The following is an 18,541-nucleotide window of genomic DNA, read 5'->3' as shown; positions in this document are numbered from 1 at the left end:
GGATTATCTTGGCCTCATTAACAAATTTGTGCACAAATTTAGAGAGAAATACATTTTTCTGCACATTTCTGGGATCTTTTATTTCAGCTCATGAAACATGGGACAAACACTTACATGTTGCATTTATATTTTTGTTATTTATGGCAAAAACAAAAAATCTCCAATAGAATGCTATTGTCATACGACATGTGTCGCTAACAGAGAATAGTATGCCAAACTCTGTTTATTGGCTCTGGGTATTGGGTGGTTTATGGACTACTGGTAATGACTATCTCTACAGCAGGGGTTCCCAAATTTTGGGCCCCCTTCCAGCATTGAGGCACATCCTGCTCACCCCTTCTTGTGTGCACGTGCTACGTCTATTTCGATGGGCACAAGCACTGTTCATGACACAAACTGTTCACACCCCTCTTGTTGGTGGAGAGAATTTTGCAGGTTTAAAGCTTATTTCCTGAAATTCTACACATTTTGAAGTTTTGATGCAAATTTTCTTGAAATTCTTTTATATATATTTTTAACCATTTTTCTCCCCAAGTTTGTGGTATTTACAGTCTTGTCTCATCGCTACAACTCCCGTACGGAATCAGGAGAGGCGAAGGTTGAGAGCAATGCATCCTCTGAAACACAACCACACCAAGCGTCGCTGATTCTTGACACACTTAACCTGGAAGCCATCCGCACCAGTGTGTCGGAGGAAACACCATGCACCTGGTGACATGTCAGCGTGAACTGCGTCCGGCCCGCCACAGGAGTCGCTAATGCGCAATGGGACAAGGACATCGCTGCCGGCCAAACCCTCCCCTAACCCATATGACGCTGGGCCAATTGTGCGCCGCACCATGGGCCTCCCGGTCGCGGACGGCTGCAACGGTGCCTGGACTCAAACCCTGAATCTCTAGTGGCACAACTGGCACTGCACCTCCGGGAGAGCCCTTTGCAATTCTGAACATTTTGCCATGTCTAATGTGTATTCATGTGAAATTTGAGTGACAAAAATTACAACAATATCTATGGGCTAAAAAACCTAAATATAAAAATGTTATCAGAGATGGGCTAGTTGATCTGGACATTTCTGACAAGTTAAAAATAGCTCTCTAAGGTATGCAATGACTAACATGGCAAGAGGAACTGATGATGCACTACCCAATTCAAAAATGGTACCTTGTGCATTCTATTACTACAACTTTCAAGAGTAAGTTTAAAGCCAGACCCACACACAGAGACGTACGCACGCATACAGACACATACCCACACACATTCTCTCTCCTTCTCTCTCTCCTTCTCTCTCTCCTTCTCTCTCTCCTTCTCTCTCTCCTTCTCTCTCTCTCTCTCGTGACTTCAGATTCTGAAGTTTGTACACATTTCTCCAAACGTAAAATTTTTAACACCCTGGACACATTTTTGATTGAGTTAAGAGTTAATGTTTGGGAAGAGTTAAAACAAAAACACCTTCACGGTTAAGTTTAGGCATTAAGATTGAACACGCTACCCTCTGAGCTTTGTCTCACGGCTTACGCCTGTCCGCCTTCCCTGTCCACATGCCCTAGCAAAATCCAAGCCAACTTGATGGTAATAGCGCTCACTGTTGCCCCTAGTTGCAGGTTTCGAAGACATCTCCCGACGACCTCCCGACGTTCACACTGTGGACACTATCCTGCTGCTTTTCCACCATTGTCCACTGTAGCCTGCTTCATTACTCAAACACAGGGTGAGACGAGGTTAAACTCTCTCGGGTCTGTACAACCTCCAGTGTACACATGATGCTGGGTATCTTGTTTCTTCACAAGTAAGACTTTGTAGTGCCTGTAGCCTTTTTTGAAAAGATTACAACCATGCCAGAATAATCCCACTGAGTCTGTGAAAACTGTGAATCTAATGATCATGGTGGAGAGGGGAGCCTCTGACAAACCAATCAGTTGATAACAAGCCTACAGAGGAAATCAATTTCACATCCACTCTATCAAAACATGTAAATTGTCTCCTTTATAAAAATAGGGCTATTAAAAACAACAGTTGTATACATGTATGATTCCTTGATTGAAACTAGGAAGTCCCATTATGATAAACTGGTTCCGTTTTTCAAGAGAGACCAAGTCAGGAAGGCAGCTTAAGAGCAAATCAATGGATAACCCCCCCTAGTCTGGTTGATGATCACCTAGCACGCAGGATGTGACAGCACAGTTCAAAGGTTACCGAAGAGAAAGGAGGTGCACAGATCTACACATCGATCGCAAAGAGAAGGAAACATAGAGAGAGAGAGAGAGAGAGAGAGAGAGAGAGAGAGAGAGAGAGAGAGAGACACAAGAAAGGGGAGAGAAGGAGAAAGAATTCAGGGGAAGACAAGGACATCATGGTTTCAATCACGGAGACTCAGAGTGAGTGGTTTACAACAGCCTTTCTTACAATCAGTTTGTTTTTTATTTACTTGCAAGGATTGCTCAGGTAAATCTGCTAGTCGACATATTGTACCTGGACTTGAGTTATTTTGTTGTGAACTTTTAACTTTGAAGTGTGTCATGGTGAAAGCCTACAAGGCTATGGATACTGTAAGTTTGAACTCTGTAGACTAAATGTAGGAACAGACCGTAGAGACTGTAGAGCTAATTTGTATGTGTGTGTGTTTCTCTCTCTATGTGTGTGTGTGTGTTCCAGAGATTGGTGTTGGTCTCACAGGCTTTGGCCTCTTCTTCCTGCTCTTTGGCGTGCTGCTGTACTTTGACTCTGTCTTGCTGGCGTTTGGGAATGTAAGTAATAATCTTTCTAATTTGAAAATAATAATACAAATATATATTTTGAACACAATAAAGAAAATAAATTATGGATCAACATTTAAATATTGCTTGATCTGACTGAGTTCTAATCGCGCCTACCCCAAAACAACCATTGTTCAAGTGGAATCTTGCTCCTGAGGGGGAAGAGGCATTGTCGTGCCCTCTTCACAACTTTGTGGGTATGTGTCAAACATGTTAATTTCGTAGTGACGTGGACACCTTTGGAAGGTGAAGCTCTCGACACACTCCACTACAGCCCCATTAATGTGAATGGGGGCGTGCTCACCCCTCCATTTCCTGTATTCCACTATCAGCTCCTTTGTCTTGCTGCCGTTGATGGACAGGTTGTTGTCTTGGTGACACACTGCCAGGTCTCTGACCTCCTCTCAAACTTGATGATGGTGTTGGAGTCGTGGGCCATGCAGTCACGGGTGAACAGGGAGTACAGGAGGAGACTAAGCACACACTGTTGAGGGGCCTCGTATTTATGGTTGGATATGTTGTTGCCTACCCTCATCGTCGGGGGCGGCCCATTAGGAAGTCCAGGATCCAGTTGTAGCGGAAGGGGTTCAGTCCCAGGGTCCTGAGCTTAGTGATGAGAGTGAAGGGGACTATGATGTTGAACTGTTGTACTCAGTGAACAGCGTTCTTATCCTGAACAAAACATAAATGCAACATACAACAATTTCAAAGATTTTACTGACTTACAATCTATATAAAGAAATCAGTGAATTGAAATAAATTCATTCTAATTAACATGACTGGTAATACAGATGTGCATCTGTTGATCACAGACACCTGTAATAAAAGAAGGGGCGTGGATCAGAAAACCAGTCAGTATCTTGTGTGACCATCATTGCCTCATGCAGCGCGACACATCTACTTCGCATAGAGTTGATCAGGCTGTTTTGGGGACTTTGGACTTCAATGGCTGTGCAAAGTTGCAGGATATTGGCAGGAACTGGAACACGCTGTCGTATAGGTCAATGCAGAGCATCACATGTCTGGTGAGTATTCAGGCCATGGAAGAACTGGGACATTTTCAACTTCCAGGAATTGTGTACAGATCCAAGCGACATGGGGCTGTGGATTATCATGCTGCAACATGGGGTGATGGTGGCGGATGAATGGCACAACAATGGACATCAGGATCTTGTCACTCTATCTCTGTGAATTCAAATTGCCATCGATAAATACAATTGTGTTCAATGTCTGTAGCTAATACCTGCCCATACCATAACCCCACCAAACACAAGTGAAGTGTTGGTCACATGTTTCATGAGCTGAAATAAAAGATCCCAGAAATGTTCCATATGCAGAGTTGGCTGAGAGCCAGAGGAAGGAAGAACACTACAGGTTTCACATGGGTTTAATACTAAAACAGGAGGATCCAACCCCAGTCCCAGAGTTCTTCAATATCTTCTATACTGAATGAAAATATTAAGTTTAACATGTAAAGTATTGGTCCCATGTTTCATTTGTTGAAATAAAAGATCCCAGAAATGTTCTATACAGTATGCACAAAAAGTGTATTTCTCTCAAATGTTGTGCACAAATTTGTTTACATCTCTGTTAGTGAGCATTTCTCCTTTGCCAAGATAATCCATCCATCTAACAGGTGTGGTATATCAAGAAGCTGATTAAACAGCTTGACCATTACACAGGTGCACCTTGTGATGGGGACAATAAAACGCCACTCTAAAATGTGCAGTTTTGTCACACAATACAATGCCACAGTTGTCTCAAGTCTTGAGGGAGCGTGCAATTTGCATGCTGACTGCAGGAATTTCCACCAGAGCTGTTACCAGAAAAATTGAATGTTCATTTTTCTACCATAAGCCACCTGCAACTTCATTTTAGAAAATGTGGCTGTACGTCCAACTGGCCTCACAATGGCAGACCATGTGTAACTACTCTAGCCCAGGTCCTCCAAATCCAGCTTCTTCACCTGCGGGATCGTCTGAGACAAGTCACCCAGACAGCTGGTGAAACTGAGGAGTATTTATGTCTGTAATAAAGCCCTTTTGTGGGGAAAAACTCATTCTGATTGGCTGGGCCTGGCACCCCAGTGGTTGGGCCTGGCTCCCAGGTGGGTGGGCCTATACCCTCCCAGACTCACCAATGGCTGTGCCCCTGCCCAGTCATGTCATGCAGGTGAAAGAGGACCCAAAAGCGACTTAACAGAAACAGAGTTTATTCAAGTCCAAACAGGGAATAACAGAAATCCTCTAGTCTGTAGAGGGGAATAACAGGAGAAGCGGCCACAGACTGCAGGTCGCTTCGGGTAGGCGCAGGCCGTAGTTGACAGAGACACCTGCTCACACGCAGCATCTGATGAAGGCAAAAAACACGACAGGACAGGGCGATACACAATCACAGCAAAAACACGACAGGACAGGGCGATACACAATCACAGCACGGTGAATTCTAAACAAGGAACCGACAGGACAGGAACGGAACACAAAGGAATAAAAAGGGACTCCAATCAGGGGAAAGGATCGGGAACAGGTGTGGGAAGACTAAATGATGATTAGGGGAATAGGAACAGCTGGGAGCAGGAACGGAACGATAGAGAGAAGAGAGAGCGAGAGAGTGAGAGAGGGAGGGGGAGAGAGAGGGATAGAAAGAGGGAAAGAACCTAATAAGACCAGCAGAGGGAAACGAATAGAATGGGGAGCACAGGGACAAGACATGATAATAAATGACAAACATGACAGTACCCCCCCACTCACCGAGCGCCTCCTGGCGCACTCGAGGAGGAATCCTGGCGGCAACGGAGGAAATCATCGATGAGTGAACGGTCCAGCACGTCCCGAGACGGAACCCAACTCCTCTCCTCAGGACCGTAACCCTCCCAATCCACTAAGTATTGGTGACCCCGTCCCCGAGAACGCATGTCCATGATCTTATGTACCTTGTAAATAGGTGCGCTCTCGACAAGGACGGGAGGGGGGAGGGAAGACGAACGGGGGTGCGAAGAAAGGGCTTAACACAGGAGACATGGAAGACAGGATGGACGCGACGAAGATGTCGCGGAAGAAGCAGTCGCACAGCGACAGGATTGACGACCTGGGAGACACGGAACGGACCAATGAACCGCGGAGTCAACTTACGAGAAGCTGTCGTAAGAGGAAGGTTGCGAGTGGAAAGCCACACTCTCTGGCCGCAACAATACCTTGGACTCTTAATCCTGCGTTTATTGGCGGCTCTCACCGTCTGTGCCCTGTAACGGCAAAGTGCAGACCTCACCCTCCTCCAGGTGCGCTCACAACGTTGGACAAACGCTTGAGCGGAGGGAACGCTGGACTCGGCAAGCTGGGATGAGAACAGAGGAGGCTGGTAACCCAGACTACTCTGAAACGGAGATAACCCGGTAGCAGACGAAGGAAGCGAATTGTGAGCGTATTCTGCCCAGGGGAGCTGTTCTGCCCAAGACGCAGGGTTTCTGAAAGAAAGGCTGCGTAGTATGCGACCAATCGTCTGATTGGCCCTCTCTGCTTGACCGTTAGACTGGGGATGAAACCCGGAAGAGAGACTGACGGACGCACCAATCAAACGACAGAACTCCCTCCAAAACTGTGACGTGAATTGCGGGCCTCTGTCTGAAACGGCGTCTAACGGAAGGCCATGAATTCTGAATACATTCTCAATAATGATTTGTGCCGTCTCCTTAGCGGAAGGAAGTTTAGCGAGGGGAATGAAATGTGCCGCCTTAGAGAACCTATCGACAACCGTAAGAATCACAGTCTTCCCCGCAGACAAAGGCAGACCGGTAATGAAGTCTAAGGCGATGTGAGACCATGGTCGAGAAGGAATGGGGAGCGGTCTGAGACGACCGGCAGGAGGAGAGTTACCCGACTTAGTCTGCGCGCAGTCCGAACAAGCAGCCACGAAACGGCGCGTGTCACGCTCCTGAGTCGGCCACCAAAAGCGCTGGCGAATAGACGCAAGAGTGCCTCGAACACCGGGATGACCAGCTAACTTGGCAGAGTGAGCCCACTGAAGAACAGCCAGACGAGTGGAAACAGGAACGAAAAGGAGGTTACTAGGACAAGCGCGGCGGCGACGCAGTGTGCGTGAGTGCTTGCTTAACCTGTCTTTCAATTCCCCAGACTGTTAACCCGACAACACGCCCATAAGGAAGAATCCCCTCGGGATCAGTAGAAGCCACAGAAGAACTAAACAGACGGGATAAGGCATCAGGCTTGGTGTTCTTGCTACCCGGACGGTAAGAAATCACAAACTCGAAACGAGCGAAAAACAACGCCCAACGAGCTTGACGGGCATTAAGTCGTTTGGCAGAACGGATGTACTCAAGGTTCTTATGGTCTGTCCAAACGACAAAAGGAACGGTCGCCCCCTCCAACCACTGTCGCCATTCGCCTAGGGCTAAGCGGATGGCGAGCAGTTCACGGTTACCCACATCATAGTTGCGCTCAGATGGCGACAGGCGATGAGAAAAATAAGCGCAAGGATGAACCTTATCGTCAGACTGGAAGCGCTGGGATAGAATGGCTCCCACGCCTACCTCTGAAGCGTCAACCTCGACAATGAATTGTCTAGTGACGTCAGGAGTAACGAGGATAGGAGCGGACGTAAAACGTTCTTTTAGAAGATCAAAAGCTCCTGGGCGGAACCGGACCACTTAAAACACGTCTTGACAGAAGTAAGAGCTGTGAGAGGGGCAGCAACTTGACCGAAATTACGAATGAAACGCCGATAGAAATTAGCGAAACCTAAAAAGCGCTGCAACTCGACACGTGACCTTGGAACGGGCCAATCACTGACAGCTTGGACCTTAGCGGAATCCATCTGAATGCCTTCAGCGGAAATAACGGAACCGAGAAAAGTAACGGAGGAGACATGAAAAGAGCACTTCTCAGCCTTTACGTAGAGACAATTCTCTAAAAGGCGCTGTAGAACACGTCGAACGTGCTGAACATGAATCTCGAGTGACGGAGAAAAAATCAGGATATCGTCAAGATAGACAAAAACAAAGATGTTCAGCATGTCTCTCAGAACATCATTAACTAATGCCTGAAAAACAGCTGGCGCATTGGCGAGACCGAACGGCAGAACCCGGTACTCAAAATGCCCTAACGGAGTGTTAAACGCCGTTTTCCACTCGTCCCCCTCTCTGATGCGCACGAGATGGTAAGCGTTACGAAGGTCCAACTTAGTAAAGCACCTGGCTCCCTGCAGAATCTCGAAGGCTGATGACATAAGGGGAAGCGGATAACGATTCTTAACCGTTATGTCATTCAGCCCTCGATAATCCACGCAGGGGCGCAGAGTACCGTCCTTCTTCTTAACAAAAAGAACCCCGCCCCGGCCGGAGAGGAAGAAGGCACTATGGTACCGGCGTCAAGAGACACAGACAAATAATCCTCGAGAGCCTTACGTTCGGGAGCCGACAGAGAGTATAGTCTACCTCGAGGAGGAGTGGTCCCCGGAAGGAGATCAATACTACAATCATACGACCGGTGAGGAGGAAGGGAGTTGGCTCGGGACCGACTGAAGACCGTGCGCAGATCATGATATTCCTCCGGCACTCCTGTCAAATCGCCAGGTTCCTCCTGAGAAGTAGGGACAGAAGAAACGGGAGGGATGGCAGACATTAAACACTTCACATGACAAGAAACGTTCCAGGATAGGATAGAATTACTAGACCAATTAATAGAAGGATTATGACATACTAGCCAGGGATGACCCAAAACAACAGGTGTAAACGGTGAACGGAAAATCAAAAAAGAAATAGTCTCACTGTGGTTACCAGATACTGTGAGGGTTAAAGGTAGTGTCTCAAATCTGATACTGGGAAGATGACTACCATCTAAGGCGAACATGGGCGTAGGCTTCTCTAACTCTCTGAAAGGAATGTCATGTTTCCGAACCCATGCTTCGTCCATGAAACAACCCTCAGCCCCAGAGTCTATCAAGGCACTACATGTAGCACCCGAACCGGTCCAGCGTAGATGGACCGACAAAGTAGTACAGGATTTTGATGGAGAGACTTGAGTAGTTGCGCTCACCTGTAGCCCTCCGCTTACAGATGAGCTCTGGCTTTTACTGGACATGAATTAACAAAATGTCCAGCAACTCCGCAATAGAGGCACAGGCGGTTGGTGATCCTCCGTTCCCTCTCCTTAGTCGAGATGCGAATCCCTCCCAGCTGCATGGGCTCAGTCTCAAAGCCAGAGGAGGGAGATGGTTGCGATGCGGAGCAGGGAAACACCGTTGATGCGAGCTCTCTTCCACGAGCCCGGTGACGAAGATCTACCCGTCGTTCTATGCGGATGGCGAGAGCAATCAAAGAGTCCACATCTGAAGGAACCTCCCGGGAGAGAATCTCATCCTTAACCACTGCGTGGAGTCCCTCCAGAAAACGAGCGAGCAGCGCCGGCTCGTTCCACTCACTAGAGGCAGCAAGAGTGCGAAACTCAATAGAATAATCCGTTATGGACCGTTCACCTTGGCATAAGGAAGCCAGGGCCCTAGAAGCCTCCCCACCAAAAACTGAACGGTCAAAAACCCGAATCATCTCCTCTTTAAAGTTCTGGAACTTGTTAGAGCAATCAGCCCTTGCCTCCCAGATAGCTGTGCCCCATTCTCGAGCCCGGCCAGTAAGGAGTGAAATGACGTAAGCAACCCGAGCTCTCTCTCTAGAGTATGTGTTGGGTTGGAGAGAGAACACAATCTCACACTGCGTGAGAAAGGAGCGGCACTCAGTGGGCTGCCCGGAGTAGCAAGGTGGGTTATTAACCCTAGGTTCTGGAGGCTCGGCAGGCCAGGAAGTAACAGGTGGCACGAGACGTAGACTCTGGAACTGTCCAGAGAGGTCGGAAACCTGAGCGGCCAGGTTCTCCACGGCATGGCGAGCAGCAGACAATTCCTGCTCGTGTCTGCCGAGCATGGCTCCTTGGATCTCGACGGCAGTGTAACGAGCGTCTGAAGTCGCTGGGTCCATTCCTTGGTCGGTTCCTTCTGTCATGCAGGTGAAAGAGGACCCAAAAGCGACTTAACAGAAACAGAGTTTATTCAAGTCCAAACAGGGAATAACAGAAATCCTCTAGTCTGTAGAGGGGAATAACAGGAGAAGCGGCCACAGACTGCAGGTCGCTTCGGGTAGGCGCAGGCCGTAGTTGACAGAGACACCTGCTCACACGCAGCATCTGATGAAGGCAAAAAACACGACAGGACAGGGCGATACACAATCACAGCAAAAACACGACAGGACAGGGCGATACACAATCACAGCACGGTGAATTCTAAACAAGGAACCGACAGGACAGGAACGGAACACAAAGGAATAAAAAGGGACTCCAATCAGGGGAAAGGATCGGGAACAGGTGTGGGAAGACTAAATGATGATTAGGGGAATAGGAACAGCTGGGAGCAGGAACGGAACGATAGAGAGAAGAGAGAGCGAGAGAGTGAGAGAGGGAGGGGGAGAGAGAGGGATAGAAAGAGGGAAAGAACCTAATAAGACCAGCAGAGGGAAACGAATAGAATGGGGAGCACAGGGACAAGACATGATAATAAATGACAAACATGACAAGTCATGTGAAATCCATAGATTAGGGTCTAATGAATTTAGATAAATTGACTGATTTCCTTATATGAACTGTAATTCAGTAAAATTGTTGAAATTGTTGCATGTTGCGTTTACATTTTGGTTCAGTTTAATTTAAGAAAAGAGTTATCTATGGAAAGTGTTCATGATTTTATGCAATTCATCATCAGAACTCACTGCATAAAATTATGAACACTTTCTTTGATGTTTTGTTTTTACCTTCATTTAACTAGGCAAGTCAGTTAAGAACAAATTCTTATTTACAGCCTAGGAACAGTGGGCTAACTGGCTGTTCAGGGGCAGAATGACAGATTTGTACCTTGTCAGCTCGGGGATTTGAACTTGCAACCTTCCGGTGACTAGTCCAACGCTCTGTCGCCCCAGGGAATGCGTTAGTGTGAATCATTTCCCATATTGCCCCTCTTCTCAGGGCTATAACATTACAATTGTATAGCTAATAGGCTATGTGTTTGTAGATCGACTGAGATTTAATGAAAATGCTATGTGGAGAAATGTTGTCTTTGTTGAAATATCTGGGGTGTACCCAAACATCTAGTAGTCTTGGAGATTGGCTCATGTCTTGTTGTTGTTTTTCCATTGCTTTGAGAGCCCAAACAACGCTTCCCATATTTACTGATGGAACTCGGCTAAGGTGGCGACCGCAGAACTCTAACTCTGTCGGCAATTCGGTTGCATGACAATAGTCACAGTAACAGGAAATAACAGTGACAATAATAGCATCACAAACAGGAAAACAGTTTTCTATATTTTCAAACAGAACTTGTTTCATACTTCTTTCCTTCAGGTTCTGTTTCTGACTGGTCTGACGTTCATCATTGGCCTGAGAAGGTCGGCCGGTTTCTTCTTCCAGAGACAGAAGCTCAGAGGCTCCACCTTCTTCCTGGGGGGCGTGGCCTTGGTGCTGTTCCGCTGGCCAATCATCGGTATGGCCGTGGAGAGCTATGGCTTCGTGCTCCTGTTCAGGTGAGTTCAAAAGCACATCTGGGGTATTGATAGAGAGGACATTTTAGATGTTACATTTTTTTTTTACATTCAGCAGACACTGTCATCCAGAGCGTCTTAGAAGACATGCTTTCTAGAATGTAAGGTGGAACAACCACATAGCAACAGGAGAGCTGGGAGACGATTAGGTTATATGAGAGACATACAGTACCTTGGTGGCAGCATCATATTTTTAATGCCTGCTTCTCCTTGTTTGCTTTCTTTGATGCCAACTGATTGGAAAGTACCAGGGGAAAGCAATATCAACTTTCCCAGACCTCTCAACTATATTGGCCTTCAATTTAAAACAGACAAAGCAAAGAAGCGATTCCATTTAAGGTAGTTGGGAAAAAGTATGTTTAACACAGCAGCTAAATGACTGATGCCATGCCAACACTGTCAAAATGAACGCCCAGTTTGGAAGATCACAGACGCTACCACGTCAGTTTCTCTTCCACCTTATCCAAGGTTCTGACATGACTGAAGGGTCAAAGAAAGCCAACATCACTTTACTGACCGCGTCCAGGGACCAGCCCTGGACCACTTTCTGAGACAAACTGTGGCCAAAGCACGTGAGAAAGCGTCAAAAAATCATTTCTGATATCTCTACAGGGATATTTGTCTTGGGCATTCCAGTTCTGAAGTTCTGTAACACCAAAGACAGAATCACTCTGTGGTAGTTGTAAGCTGAAGTGACAGTGTCTGCTGGGTTGAAATGTTCACACTTCTTATGCATGTCTATATCTCCTTCCAGGTCATTCTTCCCTGTGGCGTGTGGATTCATTTTATCGTTGGTGAATATACCCTATCTCAATGTGGTGAGAGCAACAATCCTTCTATTTTCAACTGTGACTGTCACTAAGCCAGACTCATCACTTTGAATGAACACAATACATTATGATTTTTTTCATTCTCCCACAAAATAGCCGAGATCCATCAGTAAATATGGGAAGCGTTGTTTGGGCTCTCAAAGCAATGGAAAAACAACAACAAGACTTGAGCCTGGGTTTGGGTACACCCCAGATATTTCAACAAAGACAACATTTTTCCACATAACATTTTCACAATGTGTCTAGTGGCAAGTTGTAGTCTCCCGATAGTGCTGCTTTATGAAAGACTGAAATCTCTCTCTCGCTTCTCTTTTGTTTCTCCAAGGGAAACAGCTCCTCTATAATCTGAGGGAAGAGAAAGGGAGTGAAAGCTCTCTATATTTATCTCACTCTTTCTCTCTTCTTTCATGTCCCAGTTGTACAACAGCTTCCTAGGAAGTAGCCCTTCTATTGTCTGAGAAAAGGGCGAGAGAGAAGCCAAAAAAGAAGAGAGGAGGAATAGAAGTGATGGATGACAAAAGGAGAAGTGTATTTGGGCTCAGACTGGCTATAACCTTTGACAGAGACTGATGGAGCGGGGAGGGGCTTAGAGCCATCAACAACCATGAACCAACCAATGGACTCTTCTTCTTGAAATGTTTACATAAACATGAACCACCACATGATGTGTGGCAATGACTAGCTGACATACCCCTAATGTACATGGTTGGGAGTAACCGATTACATGTAATCAATGACTAGCTGCCATACCCCTAATGTACATGGTTGGGAGTAACCAATTACATGCAATCAATGACTAGCTGCCATACCCCTAATGTACATGGTTGGGAGTAACCAATTACATGCAATCAATGACTAGCTGCCATACCCCTAATGTACATGGTTGGGAGTAACCAATTACATGCAATAAATGACTAGCTGCCATACCCCTAATGTACATGGTTGGGAGTAACCGATTACATGTAATCAATGACTAGCTGCCATACCCCTAATGTACATGGTTGGGAGTAACCAATTACATGCAATCAATGACTAGCTGCCATACCCCTAATGTACATGGTTGGGAGTAACCGATTACATGTAATCAATGACGTAATAATTTACAAGAAACTGTAACTGCAATCAATTACGTTACAAGCAGAAATATTGTAATCAGATTACAGATACTTTTGAAAAACTAGGTGATTAGTTCTTGGATTACTTTTACATTTAGAAAGGATGTTTGCAGAAAATAATACATTATGACACCTTTCTGTTTTCTCAATTCAGCATTGACAAAAAGGCATGTTTAAGTTTCTTCAGCTTGAGAGAGTCTGGCCACAAGTCAGAGACCACTATGATGCGTTTGATGGATCCTTTTTGTCTTCTTCTAATGCCTCTTTAGAGGAAAGCGTTCAAAAAGCAACCTAAAGTTATCAGATTATTACTTAGTTTGGGTAATCATTTAGAAAGTAACCTACCCAACCCTGCTATGTATTTATAATAAAACCATATTTTTGATCTACAGTTTATCATACCCTTTACTATAGTTGTAGTCAAGCAACTACCAGCCCTTTTGTTAAACACACTTCGGGCTCGATTCAATCCATAGTGCTGAAGTGCGATAGAAATGTAGTCAATGTTCCGCCGTTCGAAGAGACTGCATTTATGGTTCATGTTGTATATGTTGGTTCAATCGAAATGAACTTTACATTTCCCTCTAAAGTGTGTATCTTCAGCGCTACGGACTGAATCGAGCCCTACACATATTTATTTACAGTGCATTCGGAATGTATTCAGACCCCTTGATTTGTTCCATATTTTGTTACGTTACAGCCTTCTAAAATGTACTAAATAATTTCATCCCCTCGTCAATCTACACACAATACACAATAATGACAAAGCAAAAACATGTTTTTAGAAATTTTTGCAAATGTATTACAAATAAAAAACAACTATTCAGACCCTTTGTTATGAGACTCAAAATTAAGCTCAGCTGAATCCTGTTTCCATTGATTATTCTTAAGATGTTTCGTTACTGGCCCGATGCTCTAACCCCTTATCTACCTGCCGCCCCAGGTATATAAATAATATATATATTTTTAAATCCATTTTAGAATAAGGCTGTAAGGTAACAAAATGTGAAAAAATGCCAAGGGGTCTGAATAGTTTCAGAATGAACTGTATTTCCATGGTATGTTGTACATTTAGAAAGTGTTGTGTGTTACCCTTTATAACATTTACTTATGTGATAATGTCCGAGAAGCCGGTGTTTGGAGGATATACAGTACCAGTCAAAAGTATGGACACGTTGACAAGTTGATAAATGGCTGGGTTAATGAGACAATGCGTTGTGCAGTCAGATGGAACAGAGTAAATAGGCATTTTAACATCATAGATTTAGCCAATGGTAACTTTTGGAATAGACACCGGCTGGAATGTGGTTTTAACCAATCAGTGTTATGCAGGTGAATGAGGACCCAAAAGCAACTTGGCGAAAACAGAGTCTTTAATCCAGTAAAGTAAATCTACAATCATAAAGCATAATTCCACTCGTAATGACGAGAACAGACTGGAGACTCGATCATGAACTGCAGGTTGCCTCGGGAAGGCACTTGAACGTAGCAGACTCAGACACCTGCTCACCACGCAGCATCTGAGGGAAACACGACACGACAGGGCGAAACACAGACACAGCACGGTGAACAATAGACAAGGATCCGACAGGGCAGAAACGGAAAACAAGGGGAGAAATAGGGACTCTAATCAGGGGGAAAGATAGGGAACAGGTGTGGGAAGACTAAATGATTGATTAGGGGAATAGGAACAGCTGGGAGCAGGAACGGAGCGATAGAGAGAAGAGAGAGAGGGAGGAAGAGAGAAAGAGGGGAACGAACCTAAAAAGACCAGCAGGGGGAAAACGAACAGAGGGAAAAGCAAAATGACAAGACAAAATAAGACAAAACATGACAATCAGCCTTCAGGATTAGACCTCCCATTGTATAATAGTAGATATGCCTTTGATTATCAGAATGTCTAGTTAATTACTTTTTCCACTCCTTTATGGGGTGAAATGGACTAGCAAAAGTAGCCAGTGCTATTTTGTAACATCCCACCCCCCTTTTGTGTAGTTTAAGTACAAGGAACAACATCAAGAAGACATTTGGTATGAGGCTACATATTCATCAAACCACTTCTCCTTTGCAATGTTCCATTATTTTGTTTATAGTCCGGATGATCATGACATGTTCCATTAATTTTGTTTATAGTCCGGATGATCATGACATGTTCCATTATTTTGTTTATAGTCCGGATGATCTTGACATGTTCCATTATTTTGTTTATAGTCGGGATGATCATGACATGTTCCATTATTTTGTTTATTGTCCGGATGATCTTGACATGTTCCATTATTTTGTTTATTGCCCGGATGATCTTGTCATAAAACTTAATTACCCTGCATTATGTGCTCGACAGGTCTAAGTACAACTTAATTACCCTGCATTATGTGCTGGGCGGGTCTAAATACAACTTAATTACCCTGCATTATGTGCTGGACGGGTCTAAATACAACTTAATTACCCTGCATTATGTGCTGGGCGGGTCTAAATACAACTTAATTACCCTGCATTATGTGCTGAACGGGTCTAAATACAACTTAATTACCCTGCATTATGTGCTGGACGGGTCTAAATACAACTTAATTACCCTGCATTATGTGCTAGACGGTTCTAAATACAACTTAATTACCCTGCATTATGTGCTGGACGGGTCTAAATACAACTTAATTACCCTGCATTATGTGCTGGACGGACGGATCTAAATACAACTTAATTACCCTGCATTATTTGCTGGACGGGTCTAAATACAACTTAATTACCCTGCATTATGTGCTGGACGGGTCTAAATACAACTTAATTACCCTGCATTATGTGCTGGACGGGTCTAAATACAACTTAATTACCCTGCATTATGTGCTGGACGGGTCTAAATACAACTTAATTACCCTGCATTATGTGCTGGACGGGTATAAATACAACTTAATTACCCTGCATTATGTGCTGGACGGACGCATCTAAATACAACTTAATTACCCTGCATTATGTGCTGGAAGGGTCTAAATACACCTTAATTACCCTGCATTATGTGCTGTATGGGTCTAAATACAACTTAATTACCCTGCATTATGTGCTGGACGGGTCTAAATACAACTTAATTACCCTGAATTATGTGCTGGAAGGGTCTAAATACAACTTAATTACCCTGCATTATGTGCTGTATGGGTCTAAATACAACTTAATTACCCTGCATTATGTGCTGGACGGGTCTAAATACAACTTAATTACCCTGAATTATGTGCTGTATGGGTCTAAATACAACTTAATTACCCTGCATTATGTGCTGGACGGACGGATCTAAATACAACTTAATTACCCTGCATTATTTGCTGGACGGGTCTAAACACTGCATTATGTGCTGGACGGGTCTAAATACAACTTAGTTACCCTGCGTTATGTGCTGGACGGACGGGTCTACATAAAACTTAATTACCCTGCATTATGTGCTGGACGGGTCTAAATACAACCTAATTACCATGCATTATGTGCTGGACGGACGTATCTAAATACAACTTAATTACCCTGCATTATGTGCTGGACGGGTCTAAATACAACTGAATTACCCTGCATTATGTGCTCGGCGGGTCTAAATACAACTTAATTACCCTGCATTATGTGCTGGACGGGTCTAAATACAACTTAGTTACCCTGCGTTATGTGCTGGACGGACGGGTCTAAATACAACTTAATTACCCTGCATTATGTGCTGGACGGGTCTAAATACAACTGAATTACCCTGCATTATGTGCTTGACGGGTCTAAATACAACTTAATTACACTGCATTATGTGCTGGACGGGTCTAAATACAACTTAATTACCCTGCATTATGTGCTGGAAGGGTCTAAATACAATTTAATTACCCTGCATTATGTGCTGGACGGGTCTAAATACAACTTAATTACCATGCATTATGTGCTGGACGGGTTTAAATACAACTTAATTACCCTGCATTATGTGCTAGACGGTTCTAAATACAACTTAATTACCCTGCATTATGTGCTGGACGGGTCTAAATACAACTTAATTACCCTGCATTATGTGCTGGACGGGTCTAAATACAACTTAATTACCTTGCATTATGTGCTGGACGGGTCTAAATACAACTTAATTACCCTGCATTATGTGCTGGACGGGTCTAAATACAACTTAATTACCCTGCATTATGTGCTGGACGGGTCTAAATACAACTTAATTACCCTGCATTATGTGCTGGACGGACGGACCTAAATACAACTTAATTACCCTGCATTATGTGCTGGACGGGTCTAAATACAACTGAATTACCCTGCATTATGTGCTGGACGGGTCTAAATACAACTTAATTACTCTGCATTATGTGCTGGACGGACAGATCTAAATACAACTTAATTACCCTGCATTATTTGCTGGACGGGTCTAAATACAACTTAATTACCCTGCATTATGTGCTGTATGGGTCTAAATACAACTTAATTACCTTGCATTACGTGCTGGGCGGGTCTAAATACAACTGAATTACCCTGCATTATGTGCTGGACGGGTCTAAATACAACTTAATTACCATGCATTATGTGCTGTATGGGTCTAAATACAACTTAATTACCCTGCATTATGTGCTGGACGGGTTTAAATACAACTTAATTACCCTGCATTATGTGCTGTATGGGTCTAAATACAACTTAATTACCATGAATTATGTGCTGGACGGGTCTAAATACAACTGAATTACCCTGCATTATGTGCTGGACGGGTCTAAATGCACCTTAATTACCCTGCATTATGTGCTGTATGGGTCTAAATACAACTTAATTACCCTGCATTATGTGCTGGACGGGTCTAAATACAACTTAATTACCCTGCATTATGTGCTGTATGGGTCTAAATACAACTTAATTACTCTGCATTATGTGCTGGACGGACAGATCTAAATACAACTTAATTACCCTGCATTATTTGCTGGACGGGTCTAAATACAACTTAATTACCCTGCATTATGTGCTGTATGTGTCTAAATACAACTTAATTACCTTGCATTACGTGCTGGGCGGGTCTAAATACAACTGAATTACCCTGCATTATGTGCTGGACGGGTCTAAATACAACTTAATTACCCTGCATTATGTGCTGTATGGGTCTAAATACAACTTAATTACCATGCATTATGTGCTGGACGGGTTTAAATACAACTTAATTACCCTGCATTATGTGCTGGACGGGTCTAAATACAACTTAATTACCCTGCGTTATGTGCTGGACGGACGGGTCTACATGAAACTTAATTACCCTGC

At 44.3% G+C, this 18,541-nt stretch overlaps 1 protein-coding gene across 1 annotated transcript; it reads left to right on the top strand.

The window, feature by feature from the left end:
- Positions 1-2,241: 2,241 nt before the first annotated feature.
- Positions 2,242-12,691, top strand: LOC124028993 (vesicle transport protein GOT1A-like). Its single transcript, XM_046340873.1, has 5 exons — positions 2,242-2,375; positions 2,653-2,744; positions 11,150-11,328; positions 12,101-12,164; positions 12,593-12,691. The coding sequence occupies exons 1-5, from the start codon at positions 2,351-2,353 to the stop codon at positions 12,632-12,634; spliced, it is 402 nt and encodes a 133-aa protein (XP_046196829.1). The 5' UTR covers positions 2,242-2,350; the 3' UTR covers positions 12,635-12,691.
- Positions 12,692-18,541: the final 5,850 nt, after the last annotated feature.

Source organism: Oncorhynchus gorbuscha, linkage group LG03, assembly GCF_021184085.1.
Source record: "Oncorhynchus gorbuscha isolate QuinsamMale2020 ecotype Even-year linkage group LG03, OgorEven_v1.0, whole genome shotgun sequence".
Lineage (NCBI taxonomy): Eukaryota > Metazoa > Chordata > Actinopteri > Salmoniformes > Salmonidae > Oncorhynchus > Oncorhynchus gorbuscha.
The sequence above is the reverse complement of the archived record's forward strand: the minus strand, read 5'-3'. Positions and strand labels throughout refer to the sequence as shown.

What these genes read in the sequence shown, in the direction of transcription:
- LOC124028993 (XM_046340873.1), top strand. Translation starts at nt 2,351, where the DNA reads ATGGTTTCAATCACGGAGACTCAGA. An exon ending in TTCAATCACGGAGACTCAGA is followed by an intron (nt 2,376 to 2,652) that starts GTGAGTGGTTTA and finishes TGTGTGTTCCAG; the next exon opens with AGATTGGTGTTGGTCTCACA. An exon ending in GGCTTCGTGCTCCTGTTCAG is followed by an intron (nt 11,329 to 12,100) that starts GTGAGTTCAAAA and finishes ATCTCCTTCCAG; the next exon opens with GTCATTCTTCCCTGTGGCGT.